At 38.4% G+C, this 23,701-nt stretch overlaps 1 protein-coding gene across 1 annotated transcript in view; it reads left to right on the plus strand.

The window, feature by feature from the left end:
* Positions 1-20,708, plus strand: part of sh3bp2 (SH3-domain binding protein 2) — a 68,324-nt gene extending 47,616 nt beyond the window's left edge. Inside the window, 10 exon segments of the mRNA XM_061981071.2 lie at positions 1,710-1,827; positions 1,909-1,976; positions 2,086-2,173; positions 2,175-2,316; positions 7,011-7,725; positions 12,687-12,810; positions 14,818-14,873; positions 17,792-17,867; positions 18,012-18,071; positions 18,175-20,708. Of these exon segments, the coding sequence (XP_061837055.2) occupies positions 1,710-1,827; positions 1,909-1,976; positions 2,086-2,173; positions 2,175-2,316; positions 7,011-7,725; positions 12,687-12,810; positions 14,818-14,873; positions 17,792-17,867; positions 18,012-18,071; positions 18,175-18,297 (1,570 nt within the window). The 3' untranslated portion in view covers positions 18,298-20,708.
* Positions 20,709-23,701: the final 2,993 nt, after the last annotated feature.

Genomic DNA, 23,701 nt, shown 5'->3' on the forward strand with positions numbered 1-23,701 from the left:
TATAAATAGTCATGAAAATAAAGAAAACACATTGAAATTAGAAGGTGTGTCCAAACTTTTGACCTGTACTGTATCTATATACGCATAGATTTATACATACAGTATACATGTATACTGTATACAAACCAGTGACGTGCGGTGAGGTTGATGGCTGTTGAAGCACTGACTTCATCACAGTCAGATTTACAAACATATGAACCCTAAAGAGTATCTTATTCACCATTTGATTGGCAGCAGTTAACGGGTTATGTTTAAAAGCTCATACCAGCATTCTTCCCTGCTTGGCACTCAGCATCAAGGGTTGGAATTGGGGGTTAAATCACCAAAAATGATTCCCAGGCGCGGCGCCGCTGCTGCCCACTGCTCCCCTCACCTCCCAGGTGGTGATCAAGGGGATGGGTCAAATGCAGAGGACAAATTTCATTACACCTAGTGTGTGTGTGACAATCATTGGTACTTTAACTTAACTTTAACTTTACACATACAAACTGTAGCACACAAAAAAGCACATTTAATAAAAAAAAACGTTATTATGGTCTTACCTTCACTTAGAAATTAAGTCCATGCGCCGCAACTAAAGCCCTCACTTAAACTTTCCACGTGCAAGATTGAATCTATTTAAAAAAGTGTAACCGAGGGTTTATAAATGTCGCCTATACTGTATGAAACTACAAAATAACAAACACGGAAGCTCCAGTTTACACGAGGACCACTTTATTTACCTTCTTTCAAAAACCTCCGCAACGTGACATCACTTCCGCTCTTAGCGCCTTCAAAATAAGAGCTCAAGGCATATACTGTATAACAGCGCATAACAGGAACTTAACATCACAAAGAGGAAAGCCCATGAAAATAGGTTACAAAAGTTATTTAATAAGAAGCCAAAAAGTGCAAAAACAATAATGTTCGTGTTGGAGGAGTTGTGAATTAGGTACACCTGCAGTCTGCAGGTGTATCTAATGTTGTGTCCCTGCAGTCATTCACAACTCCTCCAACACCAACATTATTGTTTTTGCACTTTTTGGCTTCTTATGAAATAACTTTTTTAAATAGATTCAATCTTGCACGTGGAAAGTTTAAGTGTGGGCTTTAGTTGATATAACAATTCTACGGCGGGGGTGCAGAAGGCGAGCCTCAGCCAGTGCGTCTTTTGCAGCCGTTTTATGATCGCTCAGCACAAGAAATACTTTACACACATACAGTTGTTGACAAAATACACTGTACATTATATACCTCAGCTAACTAAACTATGGAAATGTATAATATAGTTCATATAGCAATACAGTCTCACTGCACAGCAGGCCAGCAGTTAGCCGAGTCATTGCGCAATCCATGTTGCGACACTGAGTGACGTGCCTCAACTGGCTGCTGTTCACCGCACCGTCTCTTCTCAGTATTAGAACGGCAAATGTGAAAATTCAGCGATTTTGAATAAAAATAATCTAAAACTGGTGAAGTTAAATGGAAAATAACTTTATAGTATAATCACTGGATACATATAACAATTTAATTTTTTTTTTTTCTTTTTACATTTTTTTCTTTCCATGATGGCAGGTGAGGCCCCGCCTCACCTGCCTCTAGTGACTGCACGTCACTGATACAAACTATATCTTGTATGTGTACGCTGAAATACCATTAAGCTACTGGCTTTGGAGGATGAGCAGCCCTAATATTTGGAATGCTAACTTTGTGTTCCTCCTCTCCCACAGAGTGATGAGAGCAGCAGAGGAGACAACATCCAACAATGTTTTCCCATTCAAGATCATCCACATCAGTAAGAAACACAGGACGTGGCTTTTCTCCGCAGCGAGCGAAGATGAGAGAAGGGTAGGCACAATTACACACACACTGTACGGACGAAGCAATCACATTAATGTAACGCACGTAATATTAAATGCCGTCACTCAGAGTTGGATGCGATCCCTGCGGTGCGAGATAAGTCGTTACAATGACAGACAAGAGTCCAATGCTCCAAGGTAACCTGATTTCAATCCACCCAAAGCATATTTGTGTTTCTTTTTACCATGTTTCATTCGCCCTATGTGTATAATCACTGAACGAGAATGTCGTCGTTTGTTGCCATAGCGACTCAGATTCCGACGCAGACAGTTTCTACGGGACGATAGAGAGGCCCTTGGAGATTAAAGACCCAATCAATAATGCGGAGAACGGTAAGACTGGGCTTGAATACATGCATGAGAAAATGTATTTACATTTTCCTATCTTCTCTGCATGTAGATTTTTGTGATGATGATGACGATGAAGACGACGAGGACTATGTGAAGCCGGACAGTGAGTGTTTGCCGACATGCTCAGGTAATCACACTGTACTCTTACTCAAGTATGGACACCGTTAGAATTCATATCGACTTTCTGGCTTTGTTTACATTGCCGTGTTGGCAGGAGTAGGAGCAGCTAAAATGAATGGCACAAAACCTTCAGAGTTTAATGCATATTTTAATAAACACAAAACTTAAGTTAACAGGTTAAACATAACTGACCCATATAATACATCCAGCATGCTTTTTATGTCTATCTGTCGCGATCGGTTTAGCCGGGGTAAGACCCCAACGCAGAGCAGAAAAAAAAATTATAATAATAACAAAAAGAGCACTCAAAAAGGAGTGAGGACAAAATAACTAAGGAAGCACACTTAAAGTGTGAGAGAACAGAAATAGCTCACTTAGTGTGTGAAGAAGTAATAATAAACACAACACAGCAACGCCGAGACTGGAGCGATTACGCAGTCAGGAGTGAAATGACTATCAGGTGTGCATGCAGGTGGCCATTCCCCATGACCCAGAAACCAGGCACTGAAACATAAAGAAAATAGGCTGTCAGTGCTGCCAGATCATGATAGCATCAAGTCAGCCATAATAAAGGACAAAGGTCCAGATCTACGGGATCCAACTTTCCGTCATCCTACAATCCTTAGTGCATGGGTGTCAAACTCTGGCCCGGGGGCCAAATTTGGCCCGCGGGCTCTTTTTTTGCAAAACTTTTTTTTTGTGTATTTGGGATCTGCATAAGTCCCAAAAAGTTTAAATCAAACCATGGAGGCATTAGGGAGCTTTCTATAAAACAATCTTGCCTTCCTTCTTCATACTTCCTTCCGAACGAGCCGTTTGGAATAGAGATGTCTTATAATGTCTTTTTTGCCGATATCCAATATTCCGATACTGTCCAACTTTTGATTACCGATTCCGATATCAACCGATACCGATATATACAATTGTAAAATTAACACATTATTATGCCTTACTTTGTTGTGATGCCCCGCTGGATGCATTAAACAATGTAACAAGGTTTTCCAAAATAAATCAACTCAATTTATGGAAAAAAATGCCAACATGGCACTGCCATATTTATTATTGAAGTCACAAAGTGCATTATTTTTTTTTAACATGCCTCAAAACAGCAGCTTGGTATTTGGAACATGCTCTCCCTGAGATAGCATGAGGAGGTTGAGGTGGGCGGGGTTGGGGGGGTAGCGGGGGTGTATATTGTAGTGTCCCAGAAGAGTTAGTGCTGCAAGGGGTTGTGGGTATTTGTTCTGTTGTGTTTATGTTGTGTTACGGTGCGGATGTTCTCCCGAAATGTGTTTGTCATTCTTGTTTGGTGTGGGTTCACAGTGCGGCGCATATTTGTAACAGTGTTAAAGTTGTTTATACGGCCACCCTCAGTGTGACCTGTATGGCTGTTGACCAAGTATGCCTTGCAATCACTTGTGTGTGTGAAAAACCGTAGATATTATGTGACTGGACCGGCATGCAAAGGCGGTGCCTTTAAGGTTTATTGGCGCTCTGAACTTCTCCCTACGTCCATGTACCACTCCGTACAGCGGCGTTTTAAGAAGTCATAAATTTTACTTTTTGAAACCGATACCGATAATTTCCGATATTACATTTTAAAGCATTTATCGGCCGATAATATCGGCAGTCCGATATTATCGGACATCTCTAATAATTTTGTTTTCATAGGTTTACAAACAATAGTTCTTGCTAAGCGATAAACCACGATAGGCCCTATTGCACAAAAAGTTTAGGACCTCTAGCTCTGTTTTACAGAGAGCCCAGAGAGAAGGCCATTTTAGTAGTCCAACCTGCTGGAGACAAAGGCATAAGTCTGATTTGTACACTATGCCTTTGATTTTGGCAAAGTTTTTCAGGTGGTAAAAGCTGCTGATGTTATTGACTCAATGTGATCTGAGGCCATTATTACCTATAGGTTTCTAATCTGACCATTAAGTTTCAGGGAGAGGGTCTCAAGGTAACTAAAAAAAAGTTTATTTTTGCTTCTGTGGCGACAGAATAATTTTAGTTTTGTCTGAGATTAGCTGAAAAAAAATGATTTGATCCACACACTTTGATAAGTTTAAATCCTATGTGTCAAAGTCAAGACATTATCTATGGCCCACGGGATGATATTTGATTAGTATTAGAACCGGTCCGCAGGCCACAGCCACTGCTGCTGTTTTGCACGCACCAATACTCCATCAGTGTTGGCGTTAGGAATTTTCAAAATGGGGTCCCCGGGACCTCATCAAGTCATAAAAATGGGGTCCCACAGTAAATTTTTGCAGTCCCACTTTTTTGTAAACGTTTTGAAAACAAATGATAAATATATGCATTATCTTGTTGTATCTCACATTCTATATTGTGTTTTGGAAAACGGTTGTCATAAACATTACTTAATTAATTAAAAAAGATAATACAAAAGAAAACACATGTTTATGCAAATGTCAATTTATTCAATTAGAAACATTCATTCACTTTCTTCTTTCCTTCATGGATCTAAACTTTTTTTTTTTTTAATTCCATATTTTTATTGTAATATTTTCAGAATGTATTCTATTTTTGGCCAAAGTAAGACAAAGAAGACAATCCGAAGCTGTCTTTATTTTTTAGTTTTAATGCCATGATTTTAATAGTCCGGCCCGCGTGTGCACAAATTTTCCTCCACGCGGCCCCTGAGCTAAAATGAGTTTAACACCCCTGCTCTAAATAATGCTTAAAATGACCAAAATACTGTAAAAATTACATGCCATGATGAATGTTATCATAAATGTGCCTGTTACTAAATTACATACTGTATATACTTACAATATATATATATATATATATATATATATATATATATATATATATATATATATATATATATATATATATATATATATATATATATAAAATACATTGGAGGTTTTCTGGAGGTTTTTAGAGGACTTTATATATCTCCATTATCTGTGTACTTAGCTGCCTCTTGTGAGCAGTGTGTGAGTATTGATTGATTGATTGATTGACACTTTTATTAGTAGATTGCACAGTACAGTCCATATTCCATACAATTGACCACTAAATGGTAACACCCGAATAAGTATTTCAACTTGTTTAAGTCGGGGTCCACGTTAATCAATTCATGGTATGCGTGTTCTTGTCTCACATAAGGAGCATAAGGATTGTGACTGACAGGCAAAATTACCAAAGAAAAAAACCTACAGATCCCCTTTAAAGCGTAACAATTAACCGAGAGACAGCTCCTATCTTAAAGGGGAACATTATCACCAGACCTATGTAAGCGTCAATATATACCTTGATGTTGCAGAAAAAAGACCATATATTTTTATAACCGATTTCCGAACTCTAAATGGGTGAATTTTGGCGAATTAAACGCCTTTCTAATATTCGCTCTCGGAGCGATGACGTCACAACGTGGCGTCACATCGGGAAGCAATCCGCCATTTTCTCAAACGCCGAGTCAATGCAGCTCTGTTATTTTCCGTTTTTTTCGACTGTTTTCCGTACCTTGGAGACATCATGCCTCGTCGGTGTGTTGTCGGAGGGTGTAACAACACGAACAGGGACGGATTCAAGTTGCACCAGTGGACCAAAGATGCGAAAGTGGCAAGAAATTGGACGTTTGTTCCGCACACTTTACCGACGAAACCTATGCTACGACAGAGATGGCAAGAATGTGTGGATATCCTGCGACACTCAAAGCAGATGCATTTCCAACGATAAAGTCAAAGAAATCTGCCACCAGACCCCCATTGAATCTGCCGGAGTGTGTGAGCAATTCAGGGACAAAGGACCTCGCTAGCATGGCAAGCAATGGCGGCAGTTTGTTCCCTCAGACGAGCGAGCTAAACCCCCTATCGACCCTAGCTTCCCTGGCCTGCTGACATCAACTCCAAAACTGGACAGACCAGCTTTCAGGAAAAGAGCGCGGATGAGGGTATGTCTACAGAATATATTAATTGATGAAAATTGGGCTGTCTGCACTCTCAAAGTGCATGTTGTTGCCAAATGTATTTCATATGCTGTAAACCTAGTTCATAGTTGTTAGTTTCCTTTAATGCCAAACAAACACATACCAATCGTTGGTTAGAAGGCGATCGCCAAATTCGTCCTCGCTTTCTCCCGTGTCGCTGGCTGTCGTGTCGTTTTGGTCGGTTTCGCTTGCATACGTTTCAAACCGATATGGCTCAATAGCTTCAGTTTCTTCTTCAATTTTGTTTTCGCTACCTGCCTCCACACTACAACCATCCGTTTCAATACATACGTAATCTGTTGAATCGCTTAAGCCGCTGAAATCCGAGTCTGAATCCGAGCTAATGTCGCTATAGCTTGCTGTTCTTTCCGCCATGTTTGTTTGTGTTGGCTTCACTATGTGACGTCACCGGAAAATGGACGGGTGTTTATAACGATGGTTAAAATCAGGCACTTTGAAGCTTTTTTTAGGGATATTGCGTGATGGGTAAAATTTTGAAAAACACTTCGAAAAATATAATAAGCCACTGGGAACTGATTTTTAATGGGTTTAACAATTCTGAAATTGTGATAATGTTCCCCTTTAAAATACTCTTAAGTTGAGGTACCACTGTACTATTGCAACAGTCAAATTCTTTCTCACAAAAACAGAAAAAAGGTAAAAAAACAAACAAACAAACATGCAGAAACATGTGTGATTCATCTAAAACTAAAATAAGCATGTTGATTTTGCCACCCCAGGCCGACCCACTGGACCGCCACCTTCCTACCCGCCTCCCCCCGTGCCAATGGTGTCCCAGCGCCATCAAGGCTTCTGTCCAAGCAACCATAAAGGCAGGCCACCTCCAGTTCCGTCACACAGCAGAATCCCAACAAGACAAAAAAACCTTCCCTTGAAACCCCCTCCCATTCTTAAAGATAAAAACAAAGGTCCGCCACCTCCTCCCCCCTTTGTCCGCCAACTGCACAAGCCATTCTCTGATATCCCGCCGCCCCTTCCTCCCCCCAACACACAGCAGCGACCTCTTAGAAGCATGGCACTGTCAGTGGTTGGGACTGAGACTAATAGAAGCGGCTGGAGGTCTCTACCTCTCCCGTCCCCAACCACTCTGCCCATCTGTGAACGACTACAGACCAGGATGGTCCTCGATGGTTCAGACCACTGCTCTCCTAATATTGTGTCCAACCGGTCTCTTAGCGACAACCATCTCGGAGCACCTGTGAGCAACCTTCACAGCAAACCAAGCCTATCTGGAACAAACGCTACAGTTTCTGAAGGCCGAACGCCCAAACCTCACAAGTCATACCTTCAGGCATCTTCCAGTCACCCACCGCTGCCCTGTAACCCGCCTCAAGCTCCTCATCTTCAAACTGGACTGAGTATGCCTAAAGCTCCACCAGCAGTCAAGCCTCCACTGCCAGTCACCAGACCCAGACTGCCGGGTGCCCCCCTTCAGTAAGTGGGACTCACACATACAATTTACACTGCACACCAAATCTGATTTTTGTTTTGCCCTCAAGTGACACAATCGGATTGTTTTTGCCAGTCTAAACTCTAAAGAACTTCAAATATGATCTTTTAGCATCAGATTCAGGTCAGTCCTGAATCTGATTGGAATCCGATCTTTTCAAATGTGACTTCAGTCTAAACGCAATGTGACCCGAATGTCACTTTTTCATCAGCTTGTGGCGAGCTACGTCACTCGTGTGCGCCAGAAAGACGCAGTCGCCGGCGGAAATTTTCAGTGCATCACTTGTCAATAGTGCGCAAATAATAGGCTACCGTATTTTTCGGACTTTTAGTCGCAGTTTTTTTTATAGTTTGGCCGGGGGTGCGACTTATACTCAGGAGCGACTTATGTGTAAAATTATTAACACATTACCGCATACTTGCCAACCTTGAGACCTCCAATTTCGGGAGGTGGGGGGGTTGGGGGCGGGGCGTGGTTGGGTGCGTGGTTAAGAGGGGATGAGTATATTGACAGCTAGAATTCACCAAGTCAAGTATTTCATATATATATATATATATATATATATATATATATATATATATATATATATATACATATATATATATATATATATATATATATATATATCCTGAAAATATGCAAACAAAACTGTGTTTAGATAATTGATACTTCAAACTTGCATAAATAAATCTTAAGGAATATAACATAACTTGGCTTCTGAGAGCTTCAAAATGTAATGAATAAAATGTTAAAGTTGTTGATAAACAAGCTATTATTTTAATAATTAAATATGGTCATTTTAAATGAATTATTATGATCATTTAAAATTAATTATTTCAAATATGTTTATTTTATAGCATAATTCTATGGCTGAGTGTAATAAGGAGTCAGAAAAAATACAAATAAAAATATAATTAATTTTGATGTTTTTAGCAAAATATAGTAAAAATGTTTTTTTGTTTTTTTTTAATTAATATATATATTTATTTTTAGGTAAGATAAACATACTAATACAATTTATCTGTAGTCTCGATGATTTAGTTCTTGTCACCCTGTTGTCCTCCCGTCATGAAAAAAGGCTGTCCTCACTCAGGTCGCATGGAGCTGGAGGGGGCGTGGCCTCCAGCTCCGGCTGAAAATCGGGAGATTTTCGGGAGAATATTTGTCCCGGGAGGTTTTCGGGAGAGGCGCTGAATTTCGGGAGTCTCCCGGAAAATTCGGGAGGGTTGGCAAGTATGCATTACCGTAAAATATCAAATAATATTATTTAGCTCATTCACGTAAGAGACTAGACCAGTGGTTCTTAACCTTGTTGGAGGTACCGAACCCCACCAGTTTCATATGCGCATTCACCGAACCCTTCTTTAGTGAAAAATTTTTTTTTATTTTTTTTTCAAATTCAAGGCAAATTTATGTTTTTTTTACTGGTGCACAAAATGAACCGTGCATGAAAATCACCTTGTTCAAAGAACAAAACCAACACAGTGCATGAACTCACAACAAATTACACACCTGCAAATCAGTGTGACTTCTGCTGTTGCCTTTGAGAGACCAGTTCAGATATGCGTGGCTTCACCTTGGCAAGTGCCACTCTCATGTCATTTTAAATGATAAATGATAAAATAAAATAATTTCTTTATTTTCACAGCAAAGTCTGTTCCTTTTCTTCGTTTTCCACCCAGACATACAATACTAGTACACAGTTCATGAAAAACAATATTTTTTGTTATTGTCGTTGTAAGTGGGCCAAAACACTTATATTAGGAAATAATCTCATGGAAATGACAGCTGTCATTTGATTACAATAATAAAACGTTTAATTTGTTATTTAGTCAGGTTTGGGACAGGTGTGCTCACGTGCTCCACTGAATACTCAAGGAGTTTTTGTGTTTGCTTACGCAGATGGAAAATTAGAGGGAACATTGTTTGAGGGTATCCATAATACGCCAATCGGGAGAAGTTTTTATTTATACAATGAGTCGGGTGTGTCTTGACCTGCGCGGCGGAGGCTCCGCCGAACCCCTGAAGCCGACTCACCGAACCCAGGTTAAGAACCACTGGACTAGACGTATAAGATTTCATGGGATTTAGCGATTAGGAGTGACAGATTGTTTGGTAAACGTATAGCATGTTCTATATGTTATAGTTATTTGAATGACTCTTACCATAATATGTTACGTTAACATACCAGGCACGTTCTCAGTTGGTTATTTATGCCTCATATAACGTACACTTATTCAGCCTGTTGTTCACTATTCTTTATTTATTAGGGACCGCAATGTCCCTTTGGGACAGAGGACCCTATTGTAATTGTAAGGTTTTATTATTATTACGCCGCCTCTTTGAGCTGTAATTTGACCCTCTTAACATGCTTCAAAACTCACCATATTTGACTAACACATCAGGACTGGGGAAAATTGCCATCTAATAAAAAACCAAACCCCAAAACTCAAAATTGCGCTTTAGCGCCCCCTAGGAAAAAACACAGACAAAACTGCTTGTAACTTCCGGTAAGAATGTCGTAGAGACATGAAACAAAAACCTCTATGTAGGTCTGACTTAGACCTAGATTTCATACATTGACATCCTTCAGCAAAAATCAACAGGAAGTTGGCAATTTCCCCTTCAAAACAAAAGTTTTGTAAAAATCACTTTTGCCTCTTTGAGCTGTAATTTGACCCCCTTAACATGCTTCAAAACTCACCAAACTGGACACACACAGCAGGACTGGCGAAAATTGCGATCTAATAAAAAACCTAACCCCAAAACTCAAAATTGCGCTCTAGCTCCCCCTAGGAAGAAAACACAGACACAACTGCTCCTAGGAAGAAAACTCAGACAAAACTGCCTGTAACTTCCAGTAGGAATGTCTTAGAGACATGAAATAAAAACCTCTATGTAGGTCTCACTTAGACCTACATTTCATGTATTGACAACCCCCAGCAAAAATCAACAGGAAGTTTGAAATTCCCCCTTCAAAAATAAGGTCACCTTTTTTCAAACATTATCTCCTCTGATCGCGTTTGTCGTGTCGGCTTCAAATTAGCACAGGAGAGAGATTGAACCCTTCTGATTAAAAGTTGACCAAAGAGTTTTAATTACTGCTCCGGTTTGGATTTTATGTGCCATCAAAGTCGGTCCCGTCCATCGCTGCTTGCAGCTTTAATTTTAAATTGCCTTTCAAATGTCTATTCTTGGTGTTGGGTTTTATCAAATAAATTTCCCCAAAAAATGCGACTTATACTCCAGTGCGACTTATATATGTTTTTTTTCCTTCTTTATTATGCATTTTCGGCCGGTGCGACTTATACTCCGGAGGGATTTATACTCCGAAAAATACAGTATATGTAATACAGTGGCGGGCCGTGCGTTTCCCACCTAGGCCTTCAGTGATGTCCGACTTCAATGATAACCTCTCAAAATACCATCATTTATGTCCGCACCTGACCAGTGCTGGAGAAATTCTATCCCGTAACACATTTACGTACTACTGTGAATTGAAACACCTCAACAGTGTACAAAACTGGTTATTTTCTGGTGCATTTAAAAATCAATCAACGTTGTCCCAATTTACAAACACAACTATTTTGCAACGTTGTTTCAGAGTCAGTTTTTCTTTTACTACGAAGCCACGCTGTTTTAAAATGAATGTGGCTTGGCATTGTCTTGCTGAAATAAGCAGGGGCGTCCATGAAAAAGACGTTGCTTGGATGGCAACATATGTTGCTCGAAAACCTGTATATACCTTTCAGCATTACTGGTGCCTTCACAGATGTGTAAGTTACCCATGCCTTGGGCACTAATACACCCCCATAACATCACACATGCTGGCTATTGAACTTTGCGCCTTTAACCATCCGGATGGTTCTTTTCCTCCACAGTTTCTAAAAACAATTTGGAATGTGGACTTGTCCGACCACAGAACACTTTTCCACTTTGCATCAGTCCATCTTAGGTGAGCTCAGGCCCAGCAAAGCCGGCAGCGTTTCTGGGTATTGTTGATAAATGGCTTTCGCTTTGCACAGTAGAGTTTTAAGTTGCACTTACAGATGTAGCAACGAACTGTAGTTACTGACAGTGGTTTTCTGTAGTGTTCCTGAGCCCATGTGGTGACATCCTTTACACACTGATGTCGTTTTTTGATGCAGTACCGCCTGAGGGATCGAAAGTCATGGGCTTGCCACTTATGTGCAGTGATTTTTCAAGATTATCTGAACCTTTTGATGATATTACAGACCGTAGATGATGAAATCCCTAAACTCCTTGCAACAGCTCGTTGAGAAATGTTGTTCTTAAACTGTTCTACAATTTGCTCACGCATTTGTTCACAAAGTGGTGACCCTTGCCTCATCCTTATCTGTGAATGACTGAGCATTTCATGAAAACTGCTTTTGTACGCAATCATGGCACATTTTCAGTCTTTTTTGCCACTTGTGCCAGCTTTTTTGAAAAATGTTGGAGGCATCAAATTCCAAATGAGCTAATAATTGCAAAAAATAACAAAGTTTCTCAGTTCGAACTTTAAGTATCTTGTCTTTGCAGTCTATTCAATTGAATATAGGTTGAAAGGGATTTGCAAATCATTTTATTCGGTTTTTATTTACGATTTACACAAAGTGCCAACTTCACTGGTTTTGGGTTTTGTGCAAATACAACTATGTTGCAATGTTGTTTCAGAGTCAGTTTTAAAGGACATGTATGTATAATCAATGCTGTGTCAATGTCTGACAATACATGTTGCGTAAAAGCACATTATTGTAAGTACAACGTTGTAAACAGTATAAATATAATTGTTTCTTAAAGTTTAAAATTTAATTCAAAATATGTTCATTAACCGTGAGAGGGAATTTTTATGGGTGTGTCAGTTGTTCTTATGTATGAATTTACATATGGTTTACTGTCTTGTGGAAGCAGACCGACTATGTGTGATGTGTTTTCCCACCAGAAGAGCATCTCCAGAAGGTCAAAGCTTCCGTTCATCCAGAGATGAGACAAATGTGGCAATCAAGAAGAAACAAGACTTGACCAAATGCAAAGAAGGAGACGTTTCGGACGATGATTATGATAATGTAAGAAAAAACATTCACTTATTTTTTTGCTTACTTATTACAGTACAGGCCTATAAATTACTATCAAAGGTCTGCCTGTTTTATAGGATGATAAATTGGAGTTTTGTACAGTATCAATATGTCACATCAATGACATGATGACACACTAATCCAGGGGTGTCAAACGTATCAGAAACTGCTGTTCTAAATGTGTCCACTAGATGTCGCAATATCAATTCATTGTATCTTTGTAGATGATGCTACGTATGTAAAAAATAATAATAATAAAAAAACACATGATGTTAGTGCACCAGTCGAGGAAAATGAGCAAACTACTTAAATAACATATTGTAATTTGATTTTGATATTATTTTTTAATCTTGATACATTGAAAATTAACACCAGTGAGTTGACTGATGAACATTAATACATAATTTATTCAGAATGTATAAATAACGAAAAATAAAGATAGAATACTATTAACCGCAACATGTAAGTGTAAAAAATACAACAACAGAATGTGCTTGTTCTATTTTTAAACAAAGAAAACAATCTGAAGTTGTCTTTATTTTTAAGTTATCGTGCCGTGATTTTACCAGTCCGGCCCCACTTTGGAGTAGATTTTTCTCCATGTGGCATACTTGCCAACCCGCCCGAATTCTCCGGGAGACTCCCGAAATTCAGCGCCTCTCCCGAAAATCTCCCGATTTTCAGCCGGAGCTGGAAGCCACGCCCCCTCCAGCTCCATGCGGACCTGAGTGAGGACAGCCTTTTTTCATGACGTTAGGACAAAATGGTGACAAGAACTAAATCATCCAGACTAGAGATAAATTGTATTATTATGTTTATCTTACCTAAAAATAAATATATTTATTAATTAAAAAAAAAAAAAACTAAATACATTTTTACTATATTTTGCTAAAAACATCAAAATTAATTGTATTTTTATTTGTATTTTTTCGTGACTCCTTATTACATCCAGCCATAGAATTATACATTAAAATAAACATATTTGAAATAATTTATTTTAAATTATCATAATAATTCATTTAAAATGACCATATTTAATTATTAAAATAATTGCTTGTTTATCAACAACTTTAGCATTTTATTCATTACATTTTGAAACAGAAGCCAAGTTATGTTATATTCCTTAATATTTATTTATGCAAGTTTGAAGTATCAATTATCTAAACACAGTTTTGTTTGCATATTTTCAGGATGTAGATATCTATATATATATATATATATATATATATATATATATATATATATATATATATATATATATATATATATATATATGTATGAAATACTTGACTTGGTGAATTCTAGCTGTCAATATACTCCTCCCCTCTTAACCACGCCCCCAACCACGCCCCGCCCCAACCCCGACCACGCTCCCACCCCCCACCTCCCGAAATCGGAGGTCTCAAGGTTGGCAAGTATGCCATGTGGCCCCCCATCTAAAAGAAGTTTGACACCCCTGCACTAATCTAGTTATATATAATAGTTTTTGACATTAAGGTGGTATTTCGTTTGGCTTTGTTTGTTCAGTATTTAGGCAGCACGGTGGTACAGTGGTTAATGCTTGTGCACCACAATAACAAGGTCTTTCTGTGTGGAGTTTGCATGTTCTCCCCGTGACTGTGTGGGTTCCCTTCGGATCCTCCGGCTTCCTCCCACCTCCAAAGACATGCACCTGGGGATAGGTTGATTGGCAACACTAAATTGGCCCTAGTGTGTGAATGTTTGTCTGTCTGTGTTGGCCCTGTTATGAGGTGGCGACTTGTCCAAGGTTTACCCTGCCGTCCGGCCGAATGCAGCTGGGATAGGCTCCAGCCACCCCCGTGACCCTGAAAGGCACAAGCGGTATAAAAATGGATGGATGGATGGATGTTAAGTATTTGCTTTTAGCCTTTTTGTACAAATAATGTTAGATTCCCGAATAAACAATGCATTGTACTGTCACGATAAACCAGGCATGGTCAGTGCATTTGTTTTTTAATTAAGTGTTTCTCTTTGCAGATGCTTCTGCCAGACTCTGTGTACATTGACACAACGGAAACAAGCATTGTAGAGAAGTACGGGATTCTTTATTCTCTATTGTGATAAGCTGTTCATTGAGAAGAGCGATATGTGCTTTCATGTCGGAGTCTCCAATAAGACCAGAAAATTACTCTAGATTTGTCACTTGTCACTTTTTTTTTTATTGACTGGTCTGAATAATTGCTAAGTTGGCAACACTGATCTCTGCTTCTGCTAAGTCTTCTTATTCTCTGGCAGAGCAGGTGCATATTAGATGTGTTAAGCAGAGTTATTATACAATGCCATCTTCTGTACGGAGTTGTAATGGCAGGCTGCATTTACAGACAGTCCCATAAAATGGGTTTTTGGGCGTAACCGGGAGCACCAAATCACATTGTGGCGGTCCAAATTAATGTAATGTTTGGGAAACACTGAATACACTTAATTATAAAGTGTACTATATTGATAGTTGATGCGTAACATTAGTTAATATACAACACCCAAAACCAGTGAAGTTGGCACGTTGTGTGAATCGTAAATAAAAACAGAATATAATGATTTGCAAATCCTTTTCAACCTATATTCATTTCAACCTATAGCCATTTATCAACAACACCCAAAAATGCCACCGGCTTCGCTGGGCCCGAGCTCATCTAAGATGGACTGATGTAAAGTGGAAAAGTGTTCTGTGGTCTGACGAGTCCACATTTCAAATAGTTTTTGGAAACTGTGGACGTTGTGTCCTCCGGATCAAAGAGGAAAAGAACCATCCGGACTGTTATAGGCGCAAAGTTGAAAATCCAGCATCTGTGATGGTATGAGGGTGTATTAGTGCCCAAGACATGGGTAACTTACACATCTGTGAAGGCACCATTAATGCTGAAAGGTACATACATGTTTTGGAGCAACATATGTTGCCATTCAAGCAACGTTATCATGGACGCCCCTGCTTATTTCAGCAAGACAATGCCAAGCCACGTGTTACAACAGCGTGGCTTCATAGTAAAAGAGTGCGGGTACTAGACTGGCCTGCCTGTAGTCCAGACCTGTCTCCCATTGAAATTGTGTGGTGCGATATGAAGCCTAAAATACGACAACGGAGACCCCCGGACTGTTGAACAACTTAAGCTGTACATCAAGCAAGAATGGGAAAGAATTCCACCTGAAAAGCTTCAAAAATTGGTCTCCTCAATTCCCAAATGTTTACTGAGTGTAAACGTGGTAAAAATGCCCCTGTGCCAACTTTTTTGCAATGTGTTGCTGCCATTAAATTCTAAGTTAATGATTATTTGCAAAAAAAAATGTGTTTCTTAGTACAAACATTAAATATCTTGTCTTTGCAGTCTATTCAATTTAATATAGGTAGAAAAGGATTTGCAAATCATTGTATTCTGTTTTTATTTACGATTTACACAATGTGCCAACTTCACTGGTTTTGGGTTTTGTAGTTAGATAATCACAAGTAGTAGACAATTACTCAAAAGTCGTATTTACTGTAATTTTCGGGCTATGGAGGGCACCAATATTTAGCCACACCCACCAAATTTTGAAATAAATAAATATTAAGTGATAATTTTTTTAATTAGATAAATTACACTCTTGAACTGTGATTAATAATGATTAATCACGAGTTATTACTTGATTACTGTATTTTTCGGACTATAAGACGCACTTAAAATCCTTTCATTTTCTCAAAAATCGACAGTGCGCCTTATAACCCGTTGCGCCTAATGTACGGAATAATTCTGGTTGTGCTTACAGACCTTGAAGCAATTTTATTTGGTACATCGTGTAATGAAAAGTGTGGCCAGTAGATGGCAGTCACACATAAGAGATACGTGTAGACTGCAATATGATGCCAGTAAACAACGTCAAAACTTTAAATGTTCCATTGAAAATAAAGAACATTACACACGGCGCTCAAAAATCTGTCAAAATGTTTTAGTACGACTTTGAAGCCGCACCGCTTGATGGATTGTCGGCCCATTACGGCTACTGTAGTCAGAGATACAAGTATTACTATGGTGTGTGTATAAGGACCGCTAAATGGCACCCATTAGCAGACATATTATCTGGTGTTTTGTTTCACAATTATGCAAAACAAACTTTTCTTATCTTCTGGTGCCTGCTGATGTGTATTTGAGATCTGCTTAAGTCCTGAAAATTTGCGCAAGTCCGCCACTGTAGTCCATGTCGATGACATAGTCAATTAAACTTCTTCTTTTTCACTATCTTCTTGTTATGTGACATTCACCCTCTGCTGTCGCCATTTCTAATATCAAGTAGTGTAAAGTTCTTACTTATATCTGTCAGTAAACTCGCCATGAAAGCGCTAAAACATACCGGTGTAGTGAGTTTACATTATTCACCCAAGGAACTTTAGTTATTAGAGAGTTCCGGTCGGACGGTTTTTCACGGGACACATTTGGCGTTGTTGTTGCACAAGTGAGCCACGAATGAGGAGATGCTGCTCCGTTATTGATTGAAGTAAAGTCTGAATGTCATTAAAATAGTTAGCTCCATCTTTTGACACTTCTTCCACTCCCGTCCTTGCACGCTACACCGCTACAACAAAGATGTCGAAGGTGAGCCACGTAAATAAGACAGCCCACAAAACGGCGCATCCTGAAGAGACTGTAAGAAAGTGGCATTAAGATGATCTGTAAAACATAATCTATACAACACTTTCACTAAAGAACCATCATTACATGTTATGTAGACCACAAGGAAGTGTTTTCCATTCAGAAAATCATAATATGACCCCTTTAATGCGCCTTATAATCCGGTGCGCCTTTTGTATGAAAAAAGACCTGAATAGAGTGCGGCCTATGGTCCGGAAAATACGGTACATGATTAATGCGATATTTTAAGACATATATATATATATTTTTTTTATGGAGTGTATTTTTTTTCATGCATCTTTTATCACTTCTACTGCAAAAACCTTTGTTGACATTTGCTCCATCTGCTGCAGGTTATTCAAGGAGTGCTCCAACCTTCCACAAGATGGCCTTTATGGAATCAGAAACTCAGGAACCAAAACCTCAAAGGTAAAAAAAAATGTAAAAGTTGTAGAAAGTTTAAGCTAAAAAAAAAAGGAAAATTTCCCCAAAATATTGCCCATCTCAATGTTTTGCCAATAGTTACCACTTTCAGATGATGTAAATGTCTAACAGACATACTGTGTTGTGCAGGTGCTGGTGGTGTGGGATGTGGCCATAAGCAAAGCCAGAAACTACCGTTTGTTTGAAGAGGTACACAAAACAAAAAGTGTCTTTTTTTATCAATACAAAATAGAAACATATAATTGTTTCATTGCACAGTGACATTAGAGATTCATTCCAATTGTTTCAACAGGGTGACCGGGTGTATCTGGACTCGGATGTAACCTTTCCCAGTCTGTCATCTATGGTGGAACACTACTACAACCATCCTTTGCCTCACCATGGCTCGCTTTGCCTGCAGAGACCATACTCGTGAACACTAGGGATGGGCGATACTGAAAATGTTGGTACTGATTTGATGCCTCGTAAAGACAGGGTCGGTATCGCCAATACCAATTACTTGAAAACCTCTCAATTTGATTTGCCTTTCATTTTTGAATCATGAATATAATGAGAATAAAAAACAGGGCAAATATTTTAGGCCCAAAATTATTGATAAAATATGTAAATAATTTGTTTAACAATATGTAAATACACTATAAGACAATGTAATATAACAAATATTATTTGTATTTTAAATGTATATATATTAAAAAATGTACATAGATTATTTATTTATAATTTTTTAAAACAAGAATTTTAGAATAATACAATTGGCTCTCATTTAGATCGCAACCCAAGGGTGTAAAACGTACAATCCGGCCCGCGAACAGGTTTTATCCGGCCCGCGGGATGAGTTTGCTAAGTATAAAAATGAGCCAACATTTTTTAATGAAAGAAACTGCTGTTCTAAATGTGTCCACTAGATGTCGCAATAGCAATTTGTAGATTATGCTGCATATGTAAAAAAAAAAAAAAAATAAACCACATGATGTTAGTGCACCAGTCGAGGAAAATGAGCAAAATACACAAATAATTATCCTGTAATTTGATTTTGATATCATTTTTTTAATCTTGATTAGAGATGTCCGATAATATTGGCCTGCCGATCTAAATGTTTTACAATGTAATATCGGAAATTATCGGTATCGGGTTTTTTTATTATCGGTATCGTTTTTTTGTTTTTTTTAATTAAATCAACATAAAAAACACAAGATACACTTACAATTAGTACACCAACCCAAAAAACCTCCCTCCCCCATTTACACTCATTCACACTCATTCACACAAAAGGGTTATTTCTTTCTGTTATTATTATTCTGGTTCCTACATTATATATCAATATATTTCAATACAGTATATATATACAATATATATCAATACAGTCTGCAAGGGATACAGTCCGTAAGCATGATTGTGCATGCTGCTGGTCCACTAATAGTACTAACCTTTAATAGTTAATTTTACTAATTTTCATTAATTACTAGTTTCTATGTAACTGTTTTTATATTGTTTTACTTTATTTTTTATTCAAGAAAATGTTTTTAATTTATTTATCTTCTTTTTATTTTTATTTTTTAATTTTTTTTTAAAAAGGACCTTATCTTCACCATACCTGGTTGTCCAAATTAGGCATAATAATGTGTTAATTCCACGACTGTATATATTGGTATCGGTTGATATCGGTATCGGTTGATATCGGTAACTATAAGGGTTTGGTCAATATCGGAATATCGGATATCGGCAAAAAGCCATTATCGGACATCCCTAATCTTGATAGATTAAAAATGAACACCAACAAATTGACCGATGAGCATTATCACATAATTCATTCAGAAAGTATAAATAACGACAAATAAAGAAAGAATACTATTAATCGCAACATATAAGTGTAAAAAAACAACAACATTATGAGTTGTACATTTTCAGAATGCATTTGTTCTATTTTTAAACAAAGAAAACAATCTGAAGTTGTCTTTATTTTTAAGTTATCGTGCCGTGATTTTACAAGTTTGGCCCACTTGGGAGTAGATTTTTCTCCGTGTGGCCCCCCATCTAAAATGAGTTTGACACCCCTGTCCTATCCCAAAGTCCTCCTGTGGCCTAAGAATGTATTACCTGAGTTTGTAAACGACATAACAATATAACAATATCAACAATGTAACAAACAATACAAGAAAAAAAACATTTGTGGAAAAAAAAATCGAAAAAAACTACAAATGATAGACCCTTGGTATCAATACCGTTGTTCTGTTACACCTAAAAGTTGTAAACTCTTGTTGTTGAAGTGTGTTGTGCTTATTGCTTGCTATTCAATTAACATTATTACATGTGTATTTGTCGCCATCATGTGGTCAGGGCAGTTACTACATCTTTGAGAAGTGTGGACTTTAAAATCAAACTTTAATAACCGGAAGTTGCATAAGCCAAGCAGAGAAATCTACGGTGCCAGCACGTACTTTATGGTGGTTATTTTCGAAGAAATACTGCATATATCTTTTGTTCAAGGCTGCATCGCCGGTTTGTATCATAAGTTGAACTTTGAAACTTGGTTTTTGTCTAAAATATTTCTAGCTAAATTTACGATTTGTATTGAGATATTTGTCATGCTCATTATCGATAATTTGCGATGTCATCTAAAATGGCGTCGTAATACAAATTCACTTTTGTTTACCTTCTCATGCCTTGTAAGGTAGCATTACAGCATATACAAACCCCGTTTCCATATGAGTTGGGAAATTGTGTTAGATGTAAATATAAACGGAATACGATGATTTGCAAATCCTTTTCAACACATATTCAATTGAATGCACTACAAAGACAAGATATTTAATGTTCAAACTCATAAACTTTATTTTTTTTCCAAATAATAATTCATTTAGAATTTCATGGCTGCAACACGTGCCAAAGTAGTTGGGAAAGGGCATGTTCACCACTGTGTTACATGACCTTTCCTTTTAACAACACTCAGTAAACGTTTGGGAACTGAGGAGACACATTTTTTAAGCTTCTCAGGTGGAATTCTTTCCCATTCTTGCTTGATGTACAGCTTAAATTGTTCAACAGTCCGGGGGTCTCCGTTGTGGTATTTTAGGCTTCATAATGCGCCACACATTTTCAATGGGAGACAGGTCTGGACTACAGGCAGGCCAGTCTTTTACTATGAAGCCACGTTGATGTAACACGTGGCTTGGCATTGTCTTGCTGAAATAAGCAGGGGCGTCCATGGTAACGTTGCTTGGATGGCAACATATGTTGCTCCAAAACCTGTATGTACCTTTCAGCATTAATGGCGCCTTCACAGATGTGTAAGTTACCCATGTCTTGGGCACTAATACACCCCCATACCATCACAGATGCTGGCTTTTCAACATTGCGCCTATAACAATCCGGATGGTTCTTTTCTTCTTTGGTCCGGAGGACACCATGTCCACAGTTTCCAAAAACAATTTGAAATGTGGACTCGTCAGACCACAGAACACTTTTCTACTTTGTATCAGTCCATCTTAGGTGAGCTCAGGCCCCGCGAAGCCGACGGCGTTTCTGGGTGTTGTTGATAAACGGTTTTCGCCTTGCATAGGAGAGTTTTAACTTGCACTTACAGATGTAGCGACCAACTGTAGTTACCGACAGTGGGTTTCTGAAGTGTTCCTGAGCCCATGTGGTAATATCCTTTACACACTGATGTCGTTTGTTGATGCTGTACAGCCTGAGGGATCGAAGGTCACGGGCTTAGCTGCTTACGTGCAGTGATTTCTCCAGATTCTCTGAACCCTTTGATGATATTACAGACCGTAGATGGTGAAATCCCTAAATTCCTTGCAATAGCTGGTTGAGAAAGGTTTTTCTTAAACTGTTCAACAATTTGCTCACGCATTTGTTGACAAAGTGGTGACCCTCGCCCCATCCTTGTTTGTGAATGACTGAGCATTTCATGGAATCTACTTTTATACCCAATCATGGCACCCACCTGTTCCCAATTTTCCTGTTCACCTGTGGGATGTTCCAAATAAGTGTTTGATGAGCATTCCTCAACTTTATCAGTATTTATTGCCACCTTTCCCAACTTCTTTGTCACGTGTTGCTGGCATCAAATTCTAAAGTTAATGATTATTTGCAAAAAAAAAAAAATGTTTATCAGTTTGAACATCTAATATGTTGTCTTTGTAGCATATTCAACTGAATATGGGTTGAAAATGATTTGCAAATCATTGTATTCCGTTTATATTTACATCTAACACAATTTCCCAACTCATATGGAAACGGGGTTTGTATATATGAATACATTTGCATAATATATGTATATATTGACTGTATTGTTCGTCTTTTAAGTTTCCCCCTTTTGAATGCCAATAAACCTGCTGACAACACTCATCGGTCTCCAGAGTCGTGACATAAGAAAGGTGTGAAACAGCCCTTGCATCAGACATGCACCCCTAACGGCATCCAAGCAGACAGAGGTAACGCAGTCGTCGCACGCTAGAGTGAATCTGACCACTACTACGCCACAACGCAAACGGCATCTAGTCCAGTTGTCCCCAAACTTTTTGTAACTGCGGACTGGTCAACGCTTGAAAATTTGTCCCACGGACCGGGGGGTATTTTTTTTTTTTTTTGTCATAAAAAAATACAATCATGTGTGCTTACGGACTGTATCCCTGCAGACTGTATTGATATATATTGATATATAATGTAGGAACCAGAAATATTAATAACAGAAAGAAACAACCCTTTTGTGCGAATGAGTGTAAATGGGGGAGGGAGGCTTTTTGGGTTGGTGTACTAATTGTAAGTGTTTTTATGTTGATTTAATAAAAACAAATAAATAAAAAATAGTTTTTTTAATTTCTTGTGTGGCCCGGTACCAATCAATCCACGGACCAGTACCGGGCCGCGGCCCGGTGGTTGGGGACCTCTGATCTAGTCTACCCCACCATGTTCAGCAAGGTGGCATCCTTAAAGACCCGGTCCAAGGCTTCGACGGACTCCTCCAAAGTTCTAAAGCTTAGTGATGTATCAGATATATCAGATTGTGGGTGGGGGTTTTTTTTTAGCCTTCGCGTTAATATTTGGCTGTTTTTTTGCATTTTTTGTTGCGTTTCGCTTGATAGTAAAATATGTGGATGGAGAGTGGGTGTGACGTTCATATGCTGTGAATATTCAGTGTTTTATCGTTCATAGTTAATATTGTAAATCCTACATTCCGGATTATAAGGCGCACTGCCGATGAGCGGGTCCATTCAGGTCTTTTTTCATACAAAAGGCGCACTGGATTATAGGGTGCATTAAAGGATTTTTTTTTTTTTTTCTAAATGTAAAACACTTCCTTGGGGTCTACATCCGTGGTCCCCAACCTTTTTGTAACTGCGGACCGGTCACCGCTTGAAAATGTGTCCCATGGACTGGGGGGTTAATGGGTTTTTTTTTTTTTTGGTCATAAAAAAATACAATCATGTGTGCTTACGGACTGTATCTCTGCAGACTGTATTGATATATATTGATATATAATGTAGGAACCAGAATATTAATAACAGAAAGAAACAACCCTTTTGTGTGAATGAGTGTAAATAGGGGAGGGAGTTTTTTGAGTTGGTGCACTAATTGTAAGTGTATCTTGTGTTTTTTATGTTGATTTAATAAAACAAAAACTTTTTTTTTTTTAATTTCTTGTGCAGCCCGGTACCATTTTTTTTGATTGATTGAAACTTTTATTAGTAGATTGCACAGTGAAGTACATATTCTGTACAATTGACCACTAAATGGTAACACCCGAATACATTTTTCAAATTGTTTAAGTCGGGGTTGATTCATGAATCAACCACTGGTCTACATAACATGTA

The sequence above is a fragment of the Nerophis lumbriciformis genome, linkage group LG20 (assembly GCF_033978685.3).
Source record: "Nerophis lumbriciformis linkage group LG20, RoL_Nlum_v2.1, whole genome shotgun sequence".
Taxonomy (NCBI): domain Eukaryota; kingdom Metazoa; phylum Chordata; class Actinopteri; order Syngnathiformes; family Syngnathidae; genus Nerophis; species Nerophis lumbriciformis.